The sequence below is a fragment of the Babylonia areolata genome, chromosome 3 (assembly GCF_041734735.1).
Source record: "Babylonia areolata isolate BAREFJ2019XMU chromosome 3, ASM4173473v1, whole genome shotgun sequence".
In the NCBI taxonomy this organism is placed as follows: Eukaryota; Metazoa; Mollusca; class Gastropoda; order Neogastropoda; family Buccinidae; genus Babylonia; species Babylonia areolata.
The window spans coordinates 43,561,218-43,587,751 of record NC_134878.1 but is presented as its reverse complement, the minus strand read 5'-3'; the positions used below and the strand labels follow the sequence as shown (position 1 = coordinate 43,587,751).

Genomic DNA, 26,534 nt, shown 5'->3' with positions numbered 1-26,534 from the left:
TCTTTCCAGTCATCTTGTTTAAAACAATATTGTACCTCTGGGATGGGCACAAAAAAATAAAAAAAGAAGCCAAATTATATGCAAACTGCATTTACTGTTTATATTTTTTGTATTCTCTAAACTTGGCACTTTGATCTGATATTCTGACACAACAACAAGAGCGTCATTATTATCATTTTTTGTTCAAACAGGACCTTCTTTTGCTAAGCATGGAAGTTTTATTTGTTTTGCAAACGTTTTGGTGCAGATAGTAAAAAAGGGAAATTACTCTGTAATTAATGCTTGGGGACTTAATTTGCTTTAAACTGATCTTTCTTATCTTAAACATTACATTTTGAAATTATACTCAATACATAAAAAGCTTGTGTGTTTTACTCTCAGTGTACAGGGCATTCACTGTGTTCATTCTCCCAATTGGTCTTTTTCGGAAAATACTAAAATCAATACGACGAGTGGACTTTACAGATCTATTGGCTGAGCCCTGAAGGTCATGGGCAAAAATCAGTTGCGTACACATATTTATACACATTCAAAGCGCGTGCTCATATTCTTCGCGAACGCGAACGACGCCATTTTGTTTCAAGGCACGTCAGCCTGTTCAATCCTATATTCAATGGACAATACACAATAACATGTGATGGAAAGTTGGAGAAGGAGACTGTTAAATATTTATTCAGAGAAAGATTTGTGAACGCCTTATCACTTACTGGATTATGCCCCAAACTGCCATAAAAATATCCACAGAATCAGTCGGAATTCACAGTTAAAAATTGTAAACCATGCGAGTTAATACCCTTGAATTTATCACGATGAAACGAAAAAATTTTCAGTCTTGACTTTTCTCAAAATGAAGTCCTTTTCACTTCTTACGATGTTTAGAAGTACTTGTACTTGGCTCTACATGTTATTAGTTTAACAAAATACTCAATTTTCATATCAACTTTAAAACTATAAAACTAAAATGAACATAAAAGAGAAATTGAATTGACCGTGTTGTACTACATTCCGGGTGGGTGTAACTAAACTTGTACATCTATCTAGATCTAGATAAAACGGCTAAATGTTGCAGTGTGATTGCTGCGATAGCCACGTCTCCTTTACTGCGGACTTAAAAAGAATTTTTTAAAAATTGCCCTTAAAGATTTTTTGAATGCCCAAGATACACCAGAATAATATGATTTAAATAGCGTTCTCACTGCGAATACCGCAATTGATTTATCGCCCTTCAAAAAAGTATGTTCAAATATTAAATTTTAGAACGTCAGTTAAGGAGCCACGATAGTGTAATGGGTAAGACAGTTTCTTCTCACCTGAACACGTGGGGTTCGAATCTGGTTAGGACTTTTTTCTTTTTTTTTTAACCCGAAGCTTTATAATAACAAATACAGAACACATTTTAACGATTAGATTTTTAAATTTTTTATTTAAGTGTATCACAAGTGAGTCTTGAAGGCCTTACCTCTCTTGTCTTTTGTGTTGCTGTTTTTGGTTTGTGGATGTACCTCAGTATTTTAAATATATATCTTCACAGATTTGCTTGAAATTCCCATGTGTTTATTTCTCTTTATTTATTATTTAGTTATTTACTTTACTTTTTTGTGTTCTTGTTTTTTTATTTTTTATTTTGTAGGTTGTTTTATTTTCACAACCTACAATTCTTTTGCAAGGAGTTGAATCTCTTGTTGTTGAACCTGTTTTCTGTGAGTGTTGTGGCTGGTCAGCCAGGTTTTTGTAGTCAGCTCGTGTGGCTGTTCATGTGTGTGTGTGTGTATGTGTGTGTGTGTGTGTGCGCACACCTTGGTAATGCAGTCATTCTCTCCCTCCACTAGGCCATTGTCAGATGTCATGGAATGTGATCCAGTCACATGGACTGGGCTGAAGCTCACACTGTCACAGCTTTCAGGATTAAGCGCTTTACCTGTAAGTCTGACACCTGTGGGTAAGACTAAGACTAGTAAGAGTCCAGTTTGAAAGCAGTTCTGTGGCACCTGGTGTCAGTTGTTGGGGTAGTATCTCTGTGTTGGTCTATGTGTCTGTCCATTGGACAGCATGGTGACCTGATCACAGATTTAGTTACAGTTGATTGGTGGATTTCTATCCCTTTTCCTTGGACACTTGACCACTTCATAGTTTTTATGTGGTCCATGGTCTGTCTCTGTTTGTCCTTTGGTTTCCATCTCTTCTCTTGATGACTGTGTCTCTCTGTGTCTGCCTGTCTGTCGTTCTCTCTCTTTTTATCACTCTCATCCTATCCTGTCCACCCACATCATATTTTGACTAAAGAGAAGAAGAGTGAAATGACTTGTTTCAGTACTGTCAGTTGTTTTTTGTTGTTTTTTTGTATTTTTATTTTTTAACTGTGTTTGTGAGTGAAACTACTAAGATTAAAAGGAAGGGTTGATGACAAATTATAAACAGAGAACCAGTAGCTGATCAGATGGTTTATTCTGACATCAAAGTGTTTTTGTTATGGGAGACACATAGTACAATAACATCATCATGTTCTAAAATTTGGCAAATGGGTAAATAGTTGCACTTACAGAACCATGCTTTAAACTGAACAGATCTGCACATTTAAAGCAATTACTGATTTACACCATCAGCCTGTTGCAACACAGGACACAGCCATATTGGGCTTGGCTCTCTAGAAAGGAAACAGAAAGAGGTCAGTTGTGATGTCACATGGACTGTGTTCAAAACCAGCTTCCAGGGTTGCTCGGCTTAGAACAACTGTGAGAAACAACAGATGTTCCATGTTTGAAACTGCAGGCCCATCACATTCATCGTTTTCAAAAGCTGCGACAGTGAAATCACAGTCTCTGAAGCACATGCTCTCTTTGGGCACTTTGGAGTTGGCAGACACGCAGTTTCCACATCAGCACTCAAAACATGATCCCTGTATCTAAGTTGTTGATATTCTTTGCTTGTTTTCGGTTTTCAAAATTATATGGAACGAGGCCAGAATCCAGCTGACAGCCACACAGCATTTATGTCCATAGGGGCAAAGAATATTCCTATATCCACTGTGTCTAGGGCTTGGCAAAGGAAGACAGGGCCCAATCATCTCAACTGTTTTTAACCTATCCCAGCCCCCCCCAACCGAAGTCCCGTACCCATTGACACCTAGGCAGGGTGCAGAGAAATCAGAGAAAAGTGCCTTTTCTAAGGACACAACACCACATTGAAACACAATTAACAGGGCTTCAAACTGATCACAGATAAATGCAGGATCAGAAGTCCAGTAACATAACCGACTTTGCCATGGTAACCCCCTGCCCACCCCCCCTCCCCCTACCCCTACCCCTTCCTGTGAAGTGTAAGCACAATGCATATTAACAGTTAAGCGGGTTGAGGAGGAAGAACAATTTTCATCCAGAAACTGGGGACTGACTTTGGGGGCGAGGGGGAGATGAGTTGGGTAGAATTTGTAGGAACTTCAAACAGGAGGAGCACAGTCTGTGTGTGTGTGTGTGTGTGTGTGTGCGTGCGTGCGTGCGTGCATGTTTGTGTGTGTGTGTGTTTTGATATACATCCCACACAGTTCACAGCCTTCTTAATCAAAATACGCTTGGTCCCAGACAGCTGTGCTCACAGTACAACAAAATAAAAAACAACAACTAGGTAATAGTATGCTGATATTAGTAACCAGAATTATTTTAATTTTTGACAATGATTCTTTCAATGATTTACCCTCTAGGTTTCTTTCAGTTTGTTTCATATTTTACAGAATGTCCTTATTTTTTTTCTTTTCTTTTATTTTGACGTTTTACACAAACCATAGGGTAGGCTCTTAAGGCCCCGTTGGGTGCATGCAAAAAATCAGGCATCTGCTCCTTTTATTTATTTATTTTGAAATACAGCAGATGCGGCATAGCTTGCATATGGGTCAGTTTGCATACCTAGACACCTTCTTGAAACTGAAACTGAAACTTTCCTCTGTGTGTGTGTGTGTTTCAGGATGAATTCCATCCATTCATTGAGGCCCTGCTGCCTCACGTCAAGTCATTCTCCTACACCTGGTTCAACCTGCAGGCAGCCAAGCGGAAGTACTACAAGAAACATGAGAAACGCATGTCCATGGAGGAGGAACGAAGAGTCAAAGAAGAACTGCAGGTGAGGTTCTGACTGCTTATTATGTTGTGTTGTATAGCAGAGTGGTTAAAGCGTTGGTCTTTCATTCTGAGGATCCCGTGTTTGAATGTAGGTAACGGCGCCAGGTGGGTAAAGGGTGGAGATTTTTCAGATCTCCCAGGTCAGCAAATGTGCAGACCTGCTAGTGCCTGAACCTCCTTCATGTGTATATGCATTCAGAAGATAAAATATGCACATTATAGATCCTGCTAGCGTTTGATGAGTTATGGAAACAAGAACATACCTAGTGACATGCAAACCCTTGAAAATGGGAGTATTGCTGCCTACATCAGTACATGGTGGGGTATATAAACAAAGTGGTCCTACGTGTAAAATGTTACATGTATGTCTGAGTGTGTTTGTGTGTGTGTGCCTGAAATCTGATTTAATGGCACAGAAAACAAATGATGAGTGCCCAGTGGCAGCTGTCAATTGACTCTACCCAGGTAGGTAGCCTGTTGTGCAAATGGCTCTGTGTTCATAAAGCGCTTAGAACATGGCCTGTAACCAAAGACAGGCGATATACAAGTATCCATATTATTCATCATTCATTCATTTATCATCATTCATCATTCATTGTATGATATTGTATTGTATTGTACCAGATTGTATTGCATTACTCTGTCAGGTTTCTGTGTGTGATATTTGGGATGCCCTCCCCAGGGAGAGCATGTCGCTACAGTGAGAGTGGCACCCTTTCTTTTGGAGTTTTACTCTTATTTTATTCTGTCTGCAAGTGTATTTGTTTTCATGTCAAAGTGGATTTTTCTACAAAAGTTTTGCTATAGACAACCCTTTTGTTACCATAGGTTCTTTTACATGTGCTAAGTGCATGCTGCACATAGGACTGTGGTTTATCGTCTCATCAGAATGATTAGCATCCAGACCACCACTCAAGGTCTAGTGGAGGGAGATAAAAATATGGCAAGTGTGGCTACAAACTAGTGTGCTCAGATTCTTGTGCTTCCGATGCAGACAGGTTACAATCAGGCCAATACTCCAAGGACTTAGATAGCTCTGTTTATTATTTATACCACAATGTTAAGAATATAGCTCTGTTTTCTGTTCACACCACACACTTAAAAATAGCTCTCCACATCTATTTACCATTTACACCACAGACTTTAAAACAGCTGTATGTACTGTTCACTTGAAGAAAGCTGTATTTTCAAAACCATGGTTTGCACACACCATTCAGATGTACTGTATTATATTAGAAGGTTCATGGAAAGTTAAGGTCACATTCTTTGTGTATCTGCCAGCTGTTGTGGAGGGAGGTGTGGGTATATAGTGCTGGCTTTGAAGAGAAAGCAGTACTCATGTGCTCCCTTAGTCATTCCTGATGGTTGTTGGAGAGGTGTTCAGTTGTTAATGTGTGCACGGCTTTAAGCAGGGATATTGGGCAGTCATGCTTTTCTCACGGGTCTTGAGGAGATAGCATGTCTGTTACCCGCATGCCTGCTGCAGCCTCCACAGTGATCTAATGCCATACCTTGATAGGTGATTCCTCCTGTTGCAGTGACAAAGAATGCTGCTGTCCGTGGGAAATGTTATGACCACTCCTGGAATGCTGAGGATAAAGTGGCACTTCTTAAAGTGTGCAGGGGGAAAGTTGGTTGTGCAAATTTAAACAGAGGACTTTCAGCACTTAAATCAGTAAAAAAAAAAGAAAAAAAGACTTATTTTCTGCTTGAAACACGGTTAAATCAGAAACAGTTTTTTTTGTTTTTTTCAGGCTTATTCATTTGCATCTCATTTCAGAGAGAAATGCTTTTGTTGGCCAGTCGTAACTTGCATTTATCTTCAATATCACAATACCCTCCCTTCAGTATGTCTTGACCACCATGTCCTCAATTGCTCTGAATCAGTTTCACAAGTCCATCTACGACATTCTTCATGGTATCTGGTGTCTATCCACACACACTCCATGGTGAAACGGGGTACAAATGTAAGTGCCTTTGAGGTTTCATGGTCTGCTGTCTTTGGATACTTAGTGACCTTCTAGGCCATGTCCTGCTGAGGATGCTGAGGAATTGGGTCCTACTGGGACCTGGGGGGTTGGAGGGGGGGGGGAAGTACCCCCTTCCTCCAAACCCTTTTGTACATTTGGAGTTGTGTATCCGTTTTTAGAGTCATGATTGTGGTGAGGAACATGGTGAGACAGGGCACTGCTGTGTGTACACTGATCACCAGGAAGAGTTCTTGTGGTGGTTCTCATCATCACTGGTGACCTTACATGGTTTCTTTTATTTTGTATAGCTTGAAAATCTTGAGAGTCCCAGGTACTCTTCTACCTTTAGTATTGAGGATCCCAGACTACCGTTAGGTCACACTTGTTCTGCCCATTGTGATCAAATTTGCATTGCTGCACACAGAGGCATACTTTCTTTTGGTATTCTTCTACTTCTAGGTTCCTGGGTCAAGAAATGGTCAAGGGAAAAGACTCTTCTTTGTAGCAGATGATTCAAGCATCAAGACTGAAGCTCTGATACAGGATTTTCACACTTTCTGTTGTGTTCATTCATGAAAAAAATGTTTGTGCACACATGTTGTTGGTCTTTTGTTTAGAAAAAAACAACCAAAAAAACCCAAAACAAAACAACAAAAACCCCCAAAAAAACCCCAACAACCCAACAACAACAAAAAACCCCAACAACAACAAAACAAAACAAAAAAAGCAAACAAACAAGAAGAAGAAGAAGAAAACAAGAAAAATGGAAATCATTCTTTGAGGGGATCTCCGACCTCACAAACCAGAAATCTTTTGTCATTAACAGAAATCTTGTTTGTTAACATGAGTCATTAACAGAAATCTTGTTTGTTAACATGTTGATTATGAGTGACGTGTGCTTTGTGATTAGTCTTCATGTGGTTGGGAGGGGGAAAAAAGTATTCATTTATTTATTTTCTGTTTTCTTGTTATGTCTGAGTTGCTATCAGAGATGCTGAAAGTTTAGTGCTGGAATCTGTGCTGAACCGCTGACATCCTTGTGCAGAGATGGTTGCCAAACTCTTGACTGTCTCCACCTTTACACTTTTTGGTTCTCTCCCTGTTTCAGTCCCTCTATTTTCCCTCTGCCACGTCTCCCTCCTATCTCTCTCCATCCCATCACTTGCGTAGAGATATTCCTGTGTTGTTGGGCGCATGAGGCAATCAAGATGCTCCATAGTCAGCGGTCCCTGGCCAGTTTGCTGGTGTCACCCCTTTGCCAAGTCTGAGATTTCTCTCCACTGTTTGTTGCCAGTTCATCTTGGGCTCTTCACTCTTTTTCCAACCACGTCTCTGTTTCTCTTCTTTCCCTGAAGAAAGTAGTGGATTTTAGTTTGCTATGAATGACCCTCCTATCCACCCTTACAGACTCACCTTATCTCGGACCAAGGTACTAAATCATTAGAATGTTTCCAGCTGTATCAGTCATATCAGTGACTTTTAACAGACTTTAACATGGTCCTCTATAGTCTTGGTTTATTTTTCTCTGTGTGTGTGTGTGTGTGTGTGTGTGTGTGTGTGTGAGAGAGAGAGAGAGAGAGAGAGAGAGAGAGATTAAACATTATGCAGTATTCCTTAGATTTATTATCACTAATTTGGAGACGGGTGCTGTGTTATCAGAAGACTTTATTACATTCTATGCAAACTTCGCAGGGCAGGACTCTCTGCCTTTCAAGATTTCACAGACATTCACGTGTGCAGGTACCACACACGGAGTTGAACTGTTGTCAGTTTAGGGGGGTAGTTTGAAGAGATGCTTGTATTTTCCCCAGATAAGATAGCTGTGCAAGGAGGGGAAAGAGTCTGCATGAGGGATTTGGCGTCGGTTCTCAGTGACAGGGAAATGGCACTGAGTTAAAACCAGGCATGAGGGTTTAAAACTGTTGATCAGCAATCATTATTTATCATCATGGATTCTGTTCAAAATACACCAGTCATCAATAAAAGATGGCATTCAGTTTGTTTCCTGGTTGGTTAAGCAGTCTGATCAGCAGTTGCAATGGGAATCGTTCAAAGGATCCAGGAAGAAATAAATTTTGAAAGAATAGAGACTTAACTGGTGTAGTTCGATCAACATAGGCATTTAGTCACATGTAACTGTCAAAAATTTAGAACCAAGCAATGCAACTGGCACCTGGGCTGGTTTGCATGAACAACTGCAGTGTTGCGAAGTTTTTGCATAGCATTAAGAATTTTCATTAGTAAGTTTGTTAAAGTTTAAGAATTTTCATAATATATATAAGATCTTCTCCAGTTCCATAAACTTAGGAAAATTCTCAACGCCAACTAAGCAAACTAAGTGCTGTTACTGTGTTAGTGTTAAGATCATTCATGCAACTCAGCCTTGTTGGTCTACCGGGGGTATTTATTTGTTGGATATTTATGTATGTGTGTGTGTGTGCGTTTGTATGTGTGTGTGTGTGTGTGTGTGTTGTTCATACCTGCAATTTGTAGTATTGTCTCAGTGTAAACACACACACACACACACTCACCTATCTATCTATTTATCTATCTACCTATATATATGTTGTTTTTTCATGTCCAGAGGTATGTTATTATGCACCATTGTATATATGTTGTTTCATGTAAGGTGCTTAGAGCCTATTGCAAGGGGAGTTTGCGCCGTATAAGTTCTATATCTATTATTGTTATCATTGTTATATTTGATAAACTGAGTTACATTTCCAGAATATGAAAAAGGTTGTTTTTTTGGTTTGTTTTTTCCCTGTCGCTCAGAACGAGAAGTCGGAAGTGAAGCAGAAGTGGGCCTCCCGCTTGCTGGCCAAGCTGCGTAAGGATATCAACCAGGAGTGCCGGGAGGACTTTGTCATGAGCATCACGGGCAAGGGGCGGGGCGTGTGCGTGCTGAGCAACCCGGACCAGAAGGGCAAGATGCGGCGCATCGACTGCCTGCGGCAGGCGGACAAGGTGTGGCGCCTGGACCTGGTGATGGTGATCCTCTTCAAGGCCATCCCGCTGGAGAGCACGGACGGGGAGCGGCTGGAGAAGGCACCCGGCTGTCTGCACGCCAACCTGTGCGTCAACCCCCACCACATCAGTGTGTCTGTGCGGGAGCTTGACCTCTACCTCGCCAACTTCATCCAAAGTTACGGTAAGTGGGTTTTTTTAAAATTTTATTTTATTATTTATTTTTATTATTTAGTAGCATTAACGTTGAAATAAAACATATTGTTATACTTCCATTGTTCCTGATTTCCTCTGCATGAGAGGATTGGTCCTTTTCCCAGAGGATAGGTTGTTGTTCTTGTATTAGTGTTCACGTTGAAATAAAAACTTATTGTTTTTGCTCCTTTTGTTCCTGATTTCCTCTGCATGTAGAGGATTGGTCCTTTTCCCAGAGGGGAGGCCTTTTTCGTTTTGGTGGGTGACTTGGATGAATAGGCATGGAGGTGTTTTGATTTAATTTGCCTTATTGCAGTTATTAACAGTTACATTTTTCGGAGTTTGTCTGCGCTTGTACATCTTGACTTCATTGGTAATTTGCATATATGTGTAAAAAAAAAAAAAATCCTTGTGTTTTTATATGATTTTGATTTATGTTTGTACCCTTGATGTACGATCTCCCCCCAGTATTCCTTGTAATGTGATCCCAGTACACTTGATAACAAAGACATTCTATTCCTATTCTGTTTTTGAAACTTGTTGTGGATAATATTATTGGCTTTTTGTTTTTTTGTTTTTCCTTACTTTTTTTTTTTTTTTTAATCTCCTGACTTGTGGATAATGATGCCATTTGTTTTAACTCCTTGTATTTCTTACTTGAATGATTAACACCCCTATGTAGTGCTGCCAACCATGTTATGCACTGTACATTTAGTGCAGATCCTTGTCTTTGTTGTCTTATATTCCCACTCATGTTTATGACAAAGACATGAGCCCACCATCATTTAGAACAGCAGTGACAACTTGACATTATACTGGAAAATTTTGACCACTGTCTCCATTCATTGACAAATGTGACCATTTGATTTCCAGAACTGATGGCTATGTCTTTGGAGGTGTTTGAAGCATTAGGGGATGTTTTGTTTTAATTCTTGATGAAATGATCTCAAACTATAGAATGTTGATTAAGTGTGTCAGAAACCTTATCAAACCATAGAATGTTTCTTTTGTGTATGTCACTGGTGCTCTGTGGCTTTGTCTTAATGAAAATTTGTGTTTTGAGAACAGACAATGTCGCAGAAATATCTAGCCAGGAAAGAGAAAAGCATGGTTGAGCAGAACTTTTTTCTGTCATTGTTTTCACTGTCCGTTCCTCTTTCTCTTTCTTTCAGTCGATTCAGCAGAACTGTCTTGTCTCATGTCTTTCAGTTTCACCCTCTTTCAGTCTTACACTATCCCATTGTGTGACAGAAAGAACCTGTAAGACTGAGCTCAGTGTTGTTTGGGTGGCATTGGCACATCACTTTCCTTAAGGCCCAGTCAGTTTACTTTTTCTTTGTGTGGAATTTTCAGCTCGGCTGTTAACTGTTGACACTTTGGTGGGAAGATGGTGAATGGATAAGTTCTGTGTGTGTGTGTGTGTGTGTGTGTGTGTGTGTGTGTGTGTGTGTGTTTGGATGACTGCAGGGAGTTGGGGAGGGGTCTGGAAGTCATGACCACACAATACAGGTTCAGCACTTGTTAGAAACTGGCTGAAATGATGAGTCGTCTTTCAGTTACATTTTATTTTGGAAAATAGGAATCTTTCCCATTCCATTTTCTTGAAGTTTGTCTCTCTGTTTGTCTTTCTGCCTGTCTGTCTGTCTTTGTTCAGTCTCTCGTCAGTTTGGTTGTGTAGAACGTAGTTTTTAAAGTTTTGGTCAGTCTGTTCATCTTCATGTCTTGTAGCAGGCTGGTGTGAACTGTGGAGATATAATTGAAATTCAGTTATTTGAGGTTGCGCTCTTTTATTCATGCCTTTCAATTTACATGATCTTTTATCTTTGATCATATACTTAATTTCGCTTTCAGTCAGTAGTTGTATATGCCCCCCCAAGCACCCCCTCCCCCGCCCCTCCCGGCCCCCTCCCCAGCCCCACCAGTGGTAAGGCAACAGACTAGGAAGCAAATGTTAATGGGTTTGAGTCCGACCAGAATTTTGTACTCCCCCCTCCGCCAGACCTTGAATGGTGGTCTGGGTGCTGGCCATATAGATGAGGTGATAAACTGTGGTCCTGTATGCAGCATGATCATAGCACATGTAAAAGAACCGATGGCAAGAAAATGGTTATATCGGGCAAAATTCTGTAGAAAAACACACTTTGATAGTAAGGCAAGTATATTTACAGACAGTAAAAGAGAGAGAGGGAGAGAAAGAGACAGTGGTGCTTCACTATAATGACTGGCTGTCCCTGGTGACAAAACACAACACAACGCAATGCAACATAATGCAGCGCAATGCAGTGCAGCACAACGCGATGCGACACAACACAACATGGAGGGCAAAAGGAAACGGAGCAGGAGTGGGATGAGGAGGACGAAGGGGGGTGGAGTGCAGGAGATGTGGAGGAAAAGATACATGGCAGGGAAGACTGAGGGTGGGGAGTGCAGCCATAAAACTGTCAGCTGTTGTTATGGTCTGTGTGCAATGTTGAATGGTCATCTGTTTTAGAAAGGGGAGGGAGGGAGGGAGAGAGAGAGAACACCTAGGAAGTTGGACTTCTCTTGTCATGTTTTAGTTTATTTAGCATTTTCAGTATGAACTGTGCAACTATTACCTGTTTGCGAGATAGAGCAATACATCAGGTTAGATTAAGTGAATATTCATTTGATGAAGTTCCCATTTGCTTAGACCTGTAAAGCAGACTGGTTTTGCTGCTTCTTTTTTTGTTTGTTTATTTGTTTGTTGGGTCTCCATGCTCCTTTTTCACCCCTCCCCCCTTTTTTTTTTTGGTCGTATATATATGTTTTTTTCTTACCTGCTTTTTTTTCTCTTCTTTTTTTGTTTTTTTTGTTTGTTTTTGTTTTTTTGCTTCTCCAATTATGCACAGTGAGATTTAATTTTTTGTTATATATATGAATAGATACAATATTATTTTCCTTTTCATGATATCAGAACATCATTTCTCTTTTTCAGTCAAGTTTCAGCATCATTAATGTATTAAATGATCACTGTCAGCAATTATTCTGCCTTTTTAAAAATTATTTAGTTTTGTTGAGTATTTGCGAAGGATGTTTTCAGGAGTGCTATATATGGCATACATGTCTTTTGAACAATACAGACTCTTTGGTGGTTGTGTTCGTACTTGTCACTGCCAAACACACGGCTGTTTTGTTTTTTCATTTTCTTTCTCAAAGCATGCTGTTAACTCCGTTTCAGTGAAACCTGTAATACTGTTTGATTTTTTGGTATATTTTTATCATAGCAGTGAGACTTTGATGAAAGAATCCACATATATATTGTTATATCAGTGGTAATGCGTAAATTGTCATTTATTAATTTAACCAGGGTTATTATCATTTGCTGCTTTTATATAGTCATTATTTGCAAATTTATATGAACTTGAAATTGGAAAATAGAATGTTTTGATTTGTGTTGCAGTAGACAGTAGTTTATATTCCTCTGCCTGGAGCATCAGGGAAGCTCCAGAGTGTATACTTTAGTTATTTAGTGTGTTTTTTCAAGCATGAAACTTGAAAGTCAGTATTTGTTTGTTTTTTTTAGAAGTGTAAGGCATTTATTTATTTTTTTTAAATCTGTTTTTCTTTCACAGTTTCAGTGAAGGTTTTCAGTTTCCTTGGATCTATTCCCATTCTGTATTACTGATCTCCTTCAGGTGCACACACACTGACACACTATTTTCACTCTGCTGCTGACTCTCGGGTTGTCAGAATCCCTCATGTGCATTCCAGAAACATCTGCCAACATTCTGTCTCTGGCAGTTTCTGTTCAGAACCAGCTTTCTTCTTCTGTTTGAGGTTCTTTTTCATTGTCATCTTTGAAAACAGCTGTTAACACTGCTCTCTTTTTCTGTTGCGCTGACAACATTCAGGTTAGAATGCCCCAGCATTGAGTGACCTTCATGAATCTTGCAGTGTCTTCCATTGGACTGATGTGTATCTTTCTGATAGAAATGGTCTGTTATTTGAGAAAAACAACAACAACAACAACAACAACAACAACAACAACACACACACACACACACACACACACACACACACACACACACACACACACACACAGATACTGAGAATGAGAAATATTCTGTATATACAAAACCTGTTCGCAAACTATTTAGAATTGTTATTGCTTTAAGAGCTTTAATGTAGGAAGGAGAATGGCTGTTAGTCACTGGTGAGGCATGTGAGTTTATCCTTTTTGTGAGTGAGTATGCATGTTAGTGTGTGAGCCTATATATCATGTGTGTGTGTGTGTGTGGTGTGTGTGTGTGATGCTTGTGTGTGTTTGTGTGTGTGTGTGGTGTGTGTGTGTGATGCTTGTGTGTGTGTGTGTGTATGTAATGCTTGTGTGTGTGTGTGTGTGTGTGTGTGTTTTAATTTTTTTTTATATAGTTTGTGTGTGCATTTTGTTTTGAGTGATACAGACATCTGTAACATTGGTCAGGAAATTTAAGTTACACTTACACTCCAAAAGACACGTCTTTGAAATGCAGAACCTTGACTGCAGACCCAGTCTTGTCATTTGAGACCATGACACACTCAACTTTGGGTAGGAGCCGGTCACATGCCTAAAACCCCAAATGTGAAATCTGATGGAGCTTGAACCTGCATCCTCCCAGTCCATAGTCCTTGATGTTAACCACTTCATTACAGTGGCTGGTTCTCATTGGGCATATTTGTTTGGTAGAATTAAAATGTGTGCTTGGAAAAACTGTTGGTTGTTGGTAAAGGTTTTCAACCATCCTTAAGACTGCATTGTGTTTGTTCAGCAGTGTAGACTATCTGTTCACAGCTTGAGTTAACAGCTTCGTAGAAAGCTTTGGTCCTGTCTTTTTTTTTTGCGCTCCCTTTTTCCGGTTAGGCTGTCAGCTGCTGTGTGTGAGTTGACTGGAGGTGGTGGTGTTGGGTGGTGTGGTGTGACCTGACTGACCGTGATGTCTTCTGTCTGGTTCTCAGTGCCCGACCCCCGGGTGGATTACGGAGAGTTACCCATGAATGGAGATCCAGATATTAAGGGTAGGTTCTCTTTCTCTCATTTTCTGTGTCGGTGCTTTTCTCTTTTTTTTTTTGCTTGGCTTTGGTCTGATTCCTGCTTGCATCGCTGATTCTGTCCAGTGGCTTCGTCCTTTTAGTACAGTCACTTTGAGTGCAAATAGCTTTGTAAAGGTCCTATGTGGATTTGTGTGTTTGTTTTGTATGTGTGTGTATGTGAGTGTGTGTGACACACACTGTGTGTGTCAGGACTACAGTAAAAGTGCTGATGTCGCTTGCGCTTTGGAATCTCCTCTTGTCTCTTATGTAAGACTATTGTTGTCAGCCTGTTGACAACTTTTCCCCACACAAACGACAGCAGGTGAACCTCAAACTCCAGCAAATATGACAGATGTGATTATGAATAAAGTCAAGTGATCAAATGTTTTGTTGGTGTTTCACATTTGAAAATAATGTGCTAATTGAAAAGGACAAAAACTAAAGCAAACAAAAACACAAGTGACAGTTTTGAGATTAGCCAGAGCACTCATTCATATCATTTTCCTTCTTAGCCCTGTTCTCCCGTACCTCCCTAACCAGCCCACCACAGCATGCTTTGCCTTTTGGTTTTGCCTTCTGTTCTCCAAAGGAATTAAGTTTGCAGAAAATGCTATTGGGGATTTATAATGCATTGCAATGCAGCTGATACATAGCAGATACGCATCAGGTACACTAACTTGTAGTGCCACATGGCTTATGTTTCCTTATTTGCTTAAAGCGTAATTTCAACAGCAACAAAAAAGAAGAAAAAAAGAAGAGAGAAAATGGATAATGTATTGTAAAAGAAGCCTGATCAATACAGAATTTGAATCAACACACCCCTAATTCAGTTTTTCTTAAAAAGAAAAGAAAAGAAAAAAGAATAATCAAAACAAGAGCTCTTCCCCATTCCCTCCCAAAAGAAATAAAAAAAATAACCAAGCAAAAAACAACCCACCAACACCGCTTAAAAAGTGGATATGAAATATATCACTGCTAACACAAGTTAGAATTTGTAGGTTTCAGTTAATGATATTGTAAACATGATACCTGATAAATCATCTAACTTCTAAGGCTTTTCTTTCACTTGTGAACTGCTATAAGCTCAAGGTGACTTGAAAAGCATGTGACGAGATTTTGATTGCTCGGTCTTGCACATACTTGTTTGATAGAATTGGGTCTCTGGTTCTATAAAGCCCCAAAACATTCTCTTCATTTTGACTTATCTTCACACGTATCCAGATTATGTCATAAGGAAGAGTAAAAGTTCGCCCTAAACATTTTGGTTGAGATCAGCTATAAATGTAGTGTGTCTGCCAGCTGATCACTACTGCTTTTTCATTGCTGTGTGTGTGTGTGTGTGTGTGTGTGTGTGTGTGAGTGTGATTGTGAGTGTGAGCAAGTGAGTGTGTGTGTGTGTGTTTGACAGAGAGAGAGAGAGATGTTTTATTCAAAACTTTAAAACAGATCATGCCCCCCCCCCCTCATGAAGGGGTGGTTTAAACAAACATTTCAGAGGTAATATTTGTAGTTATGTTATCTAAAATGACAAGGATATGACCTGAAAATAAGAAACAGTCGCTGCATGCAGTTTTTTGTTGTTGTTTTTTTTTCCCCCTAATTCAAACTGATACAGAATGACAAAGGGGAAAAGTAAACACACTCAACTGCATTTTGTATTTCTGATTTCTGATTCATAGACAAATAAACTGGTACAGTTCATCTCAAGTTAATCTGTCTAAAAAATCAAAACAGTCACTATTTTTGTAACGACTCGACAATTCTTGCCCATTGCAGTTAGTCTCGAATGAAGTCAAAGTAAAAATTCACTTATTTCCTGTCTCTCTCTGGTTGAGAGAGAGAGAGAGAGAGATTTTGTGAAAGAACTAATTGTTACTGAACTTACCAAACTTGAATATATTTCATAGATGGCTTTAAAAAAGAAAAAAATTCTAATTTGAGGCAACATTATTATTTTAGTTCCGGCTCCTCAAAGTCAAGAGATGTGTATATATTGTTAAGCTATCTGATCTAATGCATTGTATACTGAGCCATGCCCCTGTTTTCAGCTAACAGTGCTCTGTCAACCTCCATGTGTGCTTTTCCCCTCTTCTCTTGAAAGCATGCTTTGCAACTGTTGCTCTCTCTGGCTCCAGTCAGTGTTGTGTTTTCATTTGAGTGATGGTTTAACTTTAAGAAACTGACACTGAATGGTTTCTTGTTGATTTCCAGTGATTCTTCATGTTCATTTCTGGGATTAAATGAATGTATTCCACATGGAATAGGAGCGTTCATTGATACTGAGTGAAATAGTGTGTGTGTGTAAGACGACAAAATGGCCTGGATTGATTCTTCATTATATATTAATAATAATAATAATAATAATAATAATGGATACTTATATAGCACACTATCCAGAAATCTGCTCTAGGTGCTTTACAAAAACGCTTTTGATAACATAAAACATTATATCTATGTTACATACACACACCAAAATGTGACCACACGCACGCACGCACGCACGCACGGACACACACACACACACACACACTGCATACATACATTTTAACATACATGTGTATCTAACAGCTACCCGAACACATACGCACACATAGGCAGGAACAAACTTACATAAACACACGCACACACAATACACATTCATATACATGCATGTAGTTATGTACACATACATATGTATACACACGTAGTCAAGCACACCTAACGAAAAGGAAGTGGATCTGCCACAACTGAACTTATTGCTGAGGGAAAAGGTGAGTTTTGAGACGAGATTTAAAAGATGCGAGGGAATCAGAATGACGGAGGTTATCAGGGAGCTTGTTCCATATGTATTATATTTATCATAGAGTGTTTGCTCTTCTCCAAGGAAGTGCCTTTATATAGTTTATGTATGTGCTTGTTCTGTGGTACATTTTATAATCATCATTAATCTTGTACTTTTATTATTATGTATATTAGAATTTCATTTCATTGAATTGAAAGCAAAGTATTTATGATAGCTTTTAGATTGTATGTCAGATTGTGATATTGAATACTTCATGTAATGTTTCTTATGAAAAAAGGATAAGGATTGTAATTTTTTAATCATCAACATTTTGCTGTTGTAACATTTTTGGGACAGTTTGTGGATATATATATATATATATATATATATATATATATATATATATATATATATTTAATCTTTGACTTTTTGCTGTTGTTACATTTTGTGAGGAGGTTGGGGGGACATTTTGCCGATTTATATATTTTACCAGTATCATGATCTGTACTAATGTACAAGTTTGTGTCCCAAGTTTCCAGTGTTGGTAGACTCATAATCATTATATCTATAAACCATCATTTAGAAGAACATGGTGATCTGTGCTTTGAAGACGATACAGGTGCAGTTTGTCTCAGCAGCTAAGCTCTGGTTATTGGCAGATAGGGCCTGAGTAGGTGGCCTCCTGTTATGTAATGTGTGTTGTGTTGTGTTGTGTTGTACTATTTAGGTCACAACATATTTCTTTTTTCTTTTTTTTTTTTTGGCTGCCACATCATCTGTACCATTTCAGTGGCATTACTCCCACGCCGCTCATTTAGATTCCCCCATACACGGCCACACCCGGGTTCGTCTTTTGCAATTCCAGTGTCGGCAGTCCACAGGGAACCATCGATGTTAGGTCGCCAGGAGGCCACACACCAGAAGAGACCCTGCACTGCTGCTGAGTCACTTCGGTGGTGTTCAGTGGTGCCTTTTCTGTTTTAACATACTTAGGACACCACCTACTAAGCCCCCTACTAACGACAATAATGGCTTAGTCGCGGAGCCAGACTGAGTAAGCGTCCCTTCCAGAGTGGAGACCGCCACCACGTCCCTCAAACAACAGCCCCCCATGAATCTGCCGACACTGACGACATTGACATGACTCACCCCAAGCACGGAAGTGGAGGGGTATCGAAACTGAGGTCACCATGAGAGCAGGGCATGAAAGGCCACATACTTTGAGACTATTTTGTTTATATTGATGACGATGAAGGACAACATATTTCTCTGTGTGAAGTTCAGGCTCCTATCTCGGAGGAGAGCTTGTCACCATTGTGCAGCATGAACCTTTTTTCTTTTTTTTTCTTTTTTATATTTTCTTTTTTATGTGTTTATTTATTTCACTATCAAAATTGATTTTTCTACAGAGACAACCCTTTTTATGCTATCAGTTCTTTTACATGCTCTAAGTGCATACTGCACTAGGGACCTTGGTGTATCGTCTCATATGAATGACCACTACTTGTTTCTAGTGGAGTAGGGAGTAAAAAATATCCTGTGGGAATGGAACCTTAGAACCTCATTTCCTAGCCAGGCACATTACCACTGGGCCACCCCTCCACTGTGTGGAATTTAAACGGGCACCACAATGGCTGACAGGAGTGGGCAGCAATGCTGTGCGGTACTGGTAGCACCTCCTTGGCAAGGCGACACTGATCGCTCCCTGTGGACGCCGCTGGTGTCAGAACTGACAGAACCATTTCTGTGTGGTGGTGGTGGTGGTGGTGCTGTTGGTGGAGTCTGGATGAACAGTGTAATAGCATAAAAGTGACTGACAGAATTGATTAACTGTTAGACACAGTACAGCAGTGAATGAACAAAGTGGCAGAAATATAATCATGAAAACAACCACACACAAAAGCATAGGGGAAATGCAGAATAAATGAATATGAATTTTGAATTATACCCCCATAAGAAAACAACAAAACAAAAACAAAGAAGTTTAAAAAAAAACCAAAAAAAAAACAAAACCCAACACCCCCAAAAAACAAGAACAACAACAAACAAAAAACAAAAAAAACTTGTCTGACGAAAAACAAACAGAAAATGGGAGGAGTGAGGGTTGGGGGTTTTGTACCCACTACTAAGAGAGAGAGAAATGTTGAGGCAAGCAAGTGAAGTTGTGAGAAACTTGGCCTTCCAGCATGGTCCAGGCTGAACGTTGGTGTTGCTGGCTGTGTTTGTGCAGTGCCAGGGAACATCCACTCTGGTGTGTCGGGCAACGACAGCATCATGGCCACTGGGGTCTTTTCTGCCCAGGAGCTGCTCAGGGTCACCCACCGTGAGTACTGCTATTATTATTATTATTATTATTATTATTATTGTTGATACTTATATAGCTGCTATCTTCGGTTAGAGATAAACTCTAAGCGCTTTACAAACCCAGTGATTGGCACAACAGGCTAGACCTGACTGACAGCTGCCTTTAGACATTAATCATTCGTCTCCTGTGTTATTTGGTTGGGTTTAAATCATGCGCACGTGTACAGGTGTACATTAAGTTTATTTTTCTTTGAATTTTGTCAGGGTCAGCCACATGAGGCCTGGGTTTACTGTCTGATCTGAATTAACCGGTGTCCAGAAGTTTGGTGGAGGGAAAAAAATAATGGCAATGTGGGATTCACTTGATGTGGACATGTTATCACAAAGCCACACCTTCACATGAACATTCATTCTGTTTCTGTGTTCATGCCTCTTGTCTGCTTCATCCTTTTTTCCCTGGGTCCCAGCAGGACTGCATTTATGTTGATCTAAGAGATCAGGAACATCTCCCATAATCCACTCGGTGGTGTGACTGGGATTGATTCAATCAGAGGACCTTCAGATTTGAAAGTTGAAAAGTTTTTTTTTGGTGGCTGTTGAGCCTGTCTCATGTTTGTTTCAGTCTTGACATTCTGTTGAAACGTGCCTTACGTGAAGCCGGATACAGTGAATGTAGCTTGTTTGTTCAACACCACAATGTGGGGCGAAAGGCACAGTTGGTTTTGTGTGCTCTGTGAAGTAATGGTGTAAGAAGACGACCACAAGGAAGAGGAACCACCCCCTAAAACAGGGACAAACAGTGCTGTAGAGTTTTGCAAGCTGAGCTCTTCAGTGTTTTTCCTTTAGTGGTATTGTCTTTGTATGTTTTTTTGTATTCGTTTATAGGAATTGTCTTTGTAAGCTTTTGTTTTGTCCTTTATCGGTACTGTCTTTGTAAGGTTTGTCAACATTGTCTTTGTAAGCTTTTCAGTTTTGTCCTTTGTAGCTATTGTCTTTGAAAGCTTTTTTTGTTTCTGTCCACAGGTATTGCCTTTGCAAGCTTTTTTGTATTCCTTTTTGTTCCTTTATAGGTATTGTCTTGTGTGTACACTTTTTTTTTGGTTTTGTCCTCTAAAGGTATTGTTTTAAATCACTGTCTTGTTTTCCAAAGGTATTGTTTTAAATCACTGTCTTGTTTTTCCTTTGTAGGTATTGTCTTTGTAATTGTAGTCCTTCTGTTGTTTGTTTTGTTGTTGTGCATGTTTTTCTTGCTTGTTTTTCTTTGAGTAGGTGTTTTTCCTCTTTTTTTTCCTTCTAGTGAGTGTTTCCCTGTGAGTGGTTGTGGGTGTTTTTCTTGTTTTTCTTTGAGGATGTTGGGATGTTTTTCTTGGTTGGTGTTCTTTGAGTTCTTGAGGTTGTTTTTCTTTGAGGTTTTTCTTAAGAGTGGCTGTGGATGTTTTCTTTCTCTTTGTTATGGTTGGAGCTGAACACAGAAGAGAAAGACGTATAGTTTGTTTGGATTGAAAAGAAAACACTCTGTTGAGCGTAATGTGTTTCTGGGTGGTCTGATGCAGAGAAATTTGTGTGAATCCTTCCCTTTGTCTCTGCTTTTCGGAAGACCTGAAACTGAAAGAAAAGGGGAAAGTCCTTTGTTTCTACATACCAGTTTTCTTTTGTCTTTTTTAAAATTTAGTGATGCAGCCTGCTACCGTGTGTTCCTTTATAGCCATTGGAAAGTTTTACAGTATGTCATGTTGGTCACACATGATATTTCTTCTTGTACAGTGTAAGAGCAATCACTGATAACAGATGTTTTCATTTGATATCTTGTTAAATCTTTTCATGTGGATGTTTTCATTTGATATCTTGTTAAATCTTTTCATGTGGTTGACGTTTTTCTAATTGTCATAAGTATTTTTGAATTTCACGACTGAGAAACATATTTAAAAATTGTTCTAATGCAGCGTTTATGGAAGTTGATAAGACACTTATCACCAGCAAGATAAAGCAAGAACATGCATATAGAAAGAAAGTGAAAAATGTATCTAATCCCTGATGTCCTTGTTTGCCATAAAGAAGGGCATGTAAGCATCAAAAACTTAATTTCTGGTGCAGCCATCATCTCTCCAGATGGAACGAGGCTGATGACGATAAGCATAAAAAATTGGTCTTGGTTTAACATTTAACCTTAGAAACTGACTTGCCATATCCAGTTCTAATTTTTTTTTTTTTTTTAGTTCCCCTTGGATTATTATCACTATTTACAGCCCCCCCTCCCCCCCCCCCCCCCCCCCACACACACACAGGCTGTGTCTAGTATTTTTCCACTTTCAGATTCCAAGAGAATGTTCAGATTATTATTTTATTCACAATAGTATATGTATCATCCATCCAGTTAGCTCTTCAGGTTGTTCTGTTTTTGTTCTTGGAATTTTCTGACAAGGTCTCACTTGTACACACCAATGGTTATTTTCATTTGAGTATATGTTTATGTATATGTGTATATGTATATATTGTGTTTATGTTTGTGTACAGTTTATTTGATACATTTTGGTGAATATATATGTAACTTTTATGTAATGTGTTACATATAATATCATGTGTTTTGTAAAGCAAGTTCAACAGTTTTCTGGATAGAGTGCAGTATAAGCATCCATTATTATTTCTGAAATGTCAATAATAATGATGACAATGACAGTAATACTACTAGTACTACTAATTATTGTTGTTATTATTACTGTATATATTGCTGTATATATATTATTACTACTGTGTGTGTAGCTGAACCTGACAGTGGTTGTGAAGTGGTGAGAGGTGTGTGTTTATCTTGTTGTGATGATATTACCAGACCCCCTGTGTTTGGCTGATGGTGGTGGTGAAGTGTACAGACGTGTGTGCAGCCTCCATCATGCTGCCCCAGAACGGAAGCCACGGCATGGTGCACCAGGGCCGGCTGGACAGCCCCGGAAGCTACTATGCGCAGGACCCCGTGGCACCCACCATGGTTCCTATCCACCGGGGGCTGCCTAACGGCCAGCCCCATGCCCTCAGCCCCGCCGGCAACCCCCACAAGCGCTTGAAGCGGCCCGCCATGTCGTCCATCTCTTCGGCGGACGACGACGGGGAGTCTGTCGGGGAGGAGGGGGAGAATCTCAGTGGGTACTACGCCAAGTCCGCAGCCGGGCTGGGGCCCCACCAGTGGCAGAGCGAACACGTTGATCAGGGTAAGAGTGAAATTGTTGGTTTGGAAAAAAACGTGAGGGAGTCGGGGGGGTTGTTGTAGAGCTGGTATCTTTGAGATTTATTATTCTTGACTGTTGATCTGTTCTGTTTTTTGTTGGGTTTTTTTTTTCTTTTCTTTGTTTGTTTTCTTTTCGGAAGTGTTTGTTGTAGGAGGGACAGCTGGTTTGGTTCATTAATGATTGATGGTGGTGTTTTCAGACTTGTTGAGTTGGTGTATGGAGGTAGAAATGGGTTCTGATGCTGGAGAAGCAGCTAATTCCAAGATCAGAGAGAGTAGTGCTTGATGAGACTGAGCAGGAGAGAATGTATGCTTGTGTCTGTGTGTCCTTATGGTTTGTGTGTGTGTGTGTGTGTGCGTGTGTGTGTGTCTGTGTGTGTGTGTGTGTGTGCGCATGTGTGCGTGTGAAGAAGATAGAGATGGTAATTAATCTTTTTGAGAGAACAGGTGCAGTATTTAAGAGTGCTTGTTGCAAGATCTGGCATTTACATTTGTGTTGTGAATGCTGTGATATTATTATTGTCTTTCACCTTTTTCACCTCAACTAATTTTATCCTGTTTGGGGAAATTTTTTGAATGTATATCTTTTTTTTCTTTTTTTTAATTTTTTTTTTTTTAATGAGAATGAACAGTTTTAATCTCTGCATGGCTCGCTTTTGCATGAGAGATAGCAACTAAAATGAGTGAAGAAAAAGAGGCATTTGCTTTTGAAAAAGCAGGGATTATCAGATACATGTACTGCAAATACAAAAGCATGCTTGCTCACATACGCATGCACACACACACACATACACACACACACACACACACTCTCTCTCTCTCTCTCTCTCTCTCTCTCTCACACACACACTCATACTCATGCATACACATACACACACAACACCCCCTTCTAAGCCCTCCCTGACCCCCGGAACCCCCTACAACACACAGATATACAACACACACACATACACAATTATTTTGAAGATTTGATGTTGATTCTATCATCTATAGATTTGAAACGCTATCATGGCAGTGACAGTAAGAACAGTGGATACAAACACGGCAATAACAACAATCACTGCCTCTGTGTGTGTGTGTTTCAAATTTTGCTCCATTAGAACTTACATTTGAAAAATCTGATCTACTTGTGTTTGACTAATATGATTGTGTGTTTTTATTTATTCATTATTATTATTATCATTATTGTTTTGGGTTTTTTATGACTGTATTCCTCCTCCCCCAATTTATTCTACCTGTCTGTTTAAATTACTGTTCTGAAGTGTAAAATACAACCAAGCAAATCAGTGTCTCATCCTGTTTGGTATATACACTGATATATGTATATATAATTAACAAACTTAGTGCGAGATTTAGTGTTGAGAGTGGAAATGGCTGTAAGACATATACTTTTTAACCTGCTGGAGATGCGGAAGAACAGATTGAGCACTTGGTAAAATAAAAAAAGAATGAAAAGATACAAAAAATTGTAAAAAAAAGTAATGAACTCTAAATGACAATTGAAAGAGAAGAAGTAGAGGGCATAAACAACATTCTAAATGGTAAATGACAGTGTGGGTAATTAGAAATAGTATGCATAACATTGTCGACAAACACACAGAAATGAATGTTAGCTACCTCTGTTGGATCTTGACAAAGGACCAAAATAATGCCCCCAATCTGAAATCTTAATAATTGTTGTCAAAACAAATAAAATCAATCGAATTCTATGAAAAAAAGAAAAAAAAAGAAGAAGATGAAAAAGTATTCCTGGGAGGCATAAGTGCAGTCCAAGAAGTCGTTTTAATCCAAGATAGCTGCTGTTGCTGTCAGCAACCACTTGAAGAAAAAACCTCTAAAATATGTTTATTTTCTCCATAGGGGATAAAATATCACATTTCATAATGGAACAGCAATTTCTTTCGGCTTTTTGTTTGGGTGCTACCAAGCACCTTTTGAACATCTCGACAGGGTCCAGTGCAACAAGCTGCATCGGATTTAATCTTCAGCTGATTGATGATTGTTCCTTTCACCCTTTGAGTGCCAAGCCTGTTATATGCTCCATGACAACTATTTGTCTGTGGATGTGTTGGTCATTGAGGGTTGTAATTAAAAAAGAAAAGAAAAAGAAAAAAAATCTAGTGTGCAAACTACTAAAAGAAAGCATGTATGACATTTTTCTGAAATGAAAATAAACACACTATCCAATTATGACAATTTCATATGCATGTGGAGTGATGGCCCAGAGGTAACGCGTCCGCCTAGGAAGTGAGAGAATCTGAGCACGCTGGTTCGAATGACGGCTCAGCCACCGATATTTTCTCCCCCTCCACTAGACCTTGAGTGGTGGTCTGGACACTAGTCATTTGGATGAGACGATAAACCAACGACCCGTGTGCAGCATGCAATTAGCGCACGTAAAAAAAACAACCCACAGCAACAAAAGGGTTGTTCCTGGCAAAATTCTGTAGAAAAATCCACTTCGATTGGAAAAACAAATAAAACTGCACGCAGGAAAAAAAAAAAAAAAAGGGTGGCACTGTAGTATAGCGACACACTCTCTCTGGGGAGAGCAGCCAGAATTTCACACAGAGAAATCTGTTGTGATAAAAGAAATACAAATACAAATACAGATTTAATGATTTCGTGATAGGAAAATTTGTACAATGACACAGATGGAAATTTCCATCCTGGGACAATTTTTTTTGCACTCTGGAAGGGCAGGGGAATTTTCATCCTGAAGCACTGAAGGGGTTAACACCAGAATAGTTCAGTTGATTCAGAATAGCTTTCATTATTCTTGGATATCACCACCAAAAGAGTTAACGCTTTTGATTTCTAACAGGTCAAGTGAACTGTGGACTTAGTTTTGTTGCAGCAAAGATGTGTATAGGAAATGGAGCAGGGTTGCATATACTGTGATCCCAGCAGAACTAACAGGTTCAGAATTTTCCAAAGACCAACTGCTTTGGCAGGGTGTCAAAGTGTGTGGACTGATCCATATGTGCTTGACCACACCTGCACAAAACAAAAATAAAAAGCAAGAAAAGGAAAAAAGCCTGATGCCTGATTTGAGGCATAAGCTGAAGGTGCTTGTGGGGGTGTAGGGTGAGTGACAGGTATGAGGTTGTGGCACAACAGACACACTCCGATTCTCTCTCTGTATCTTTCTGCCTCTCTCTCTTTATCGTCACCTCACATCATCCATCTCATGGTATCATCCTGACAGGTGTGTCCCCCTCCCCACCACCACCACCACCACCACCACCCCCTCCTTACATCTTTGAGCCCCTGGCCAGGCACCAGGGGGAGGGTGGGAGGGGCATGGTGGTGGTGGTGGCGGTTGCCGAAGAAGCAGTAGCGTCCTCCCCCACAACACCACCCCCCTTCGCTGGCAGCGGCGGTGGTGGTGGTGAGGCTGCCGATCGGGAGAGTGGTGCATCCCCGCCCCGCCCCCTCACCCCCATCATCATCACCCGCCCCCAGGCAGGGAGCCCCCCGACTGCTGCAGGGGACAGTGCAGGTGCTTCATTTCATCTTTCCATCCGTTGCCTCCTCCTCCTTCCTTCCTTCCTTCCTTCCTCCGTCCTCCTGCGCTCCCTCTGTCAGTCTCCAGTGCCCCTGTGCTGCTCGCAGTGTCCACTGTATTTCAGCTTGGCTCACACACACCACTTGTGTCTGTCTCTCGTCAGTGTGCTTAGACTGGTTGTTAATTTTCTTCTTCTTTTTTTCCTTTTTTTTGGTAAGAAGAAAACCACCCACCGCAGGTCAGTGCCACTGTCCAGTGGTCAACAGTTCCTTTTTGTTTTGTTTCAACTCCCTTAACCTTAACCTTGTTTTGTTTTTTCTTCTCCCCCCTCACGCCCCCCCCCCCCCACCCCCTGCTAACAGATTGCAGTGGTGTTTGTTTGTTACTGACTGACTGATTTTTTTGTGTCGTTGTGGTGTTCACATGGGTGGTATTTTGTTGCTTATGTGCTTTAATGTGAAGCATT

General features: G+C 40.0%; 1 protein-coding gene across 8 annotated transcripts in view; it reads left to right on the top strand.

Annotated features, from left to right (window-relative positions):
• Positions 1-26,534, top strand: part of LOC143279999 (uncharacterized) — a 156,615-nt gene that overhangs the window by 110,950 nt on the left and 19,131 nt on the right. For 6 of the 8 annotated variants that reach the window (XM_076584430.1, XM_076584429.1, XM_076584427.1 and 3 more), the window contains exons 2-7: positions 3,958-4,113; positions 8,858-9,233; positions 14,201-14,260; positions 19,267-19,359; positions 22,220-22,543; positions 25,769-26,062. In XM_076584430.1, the coding sequence (XP_076440545.1) occupies positions 3,958-4,113; positions 8,858-9,233; positions 14,201-14,260; positions 19,267-19,359; positions 22,220-22,543; positions 25,769-26,062 (1,303 nt within the window). The remainder of the gene's footprint in view (positions 1-3,957; positions 4,114-8,857; positions 9,234-14,200; positions 14,261-19,266; positions 19,360-22,219; positions 22,544-25,768; positions 26,063-26,534) is intronic. The other 2 variants (XM_076584435.1, XM_076584434.1) reach the window with 1 other exon arrangement.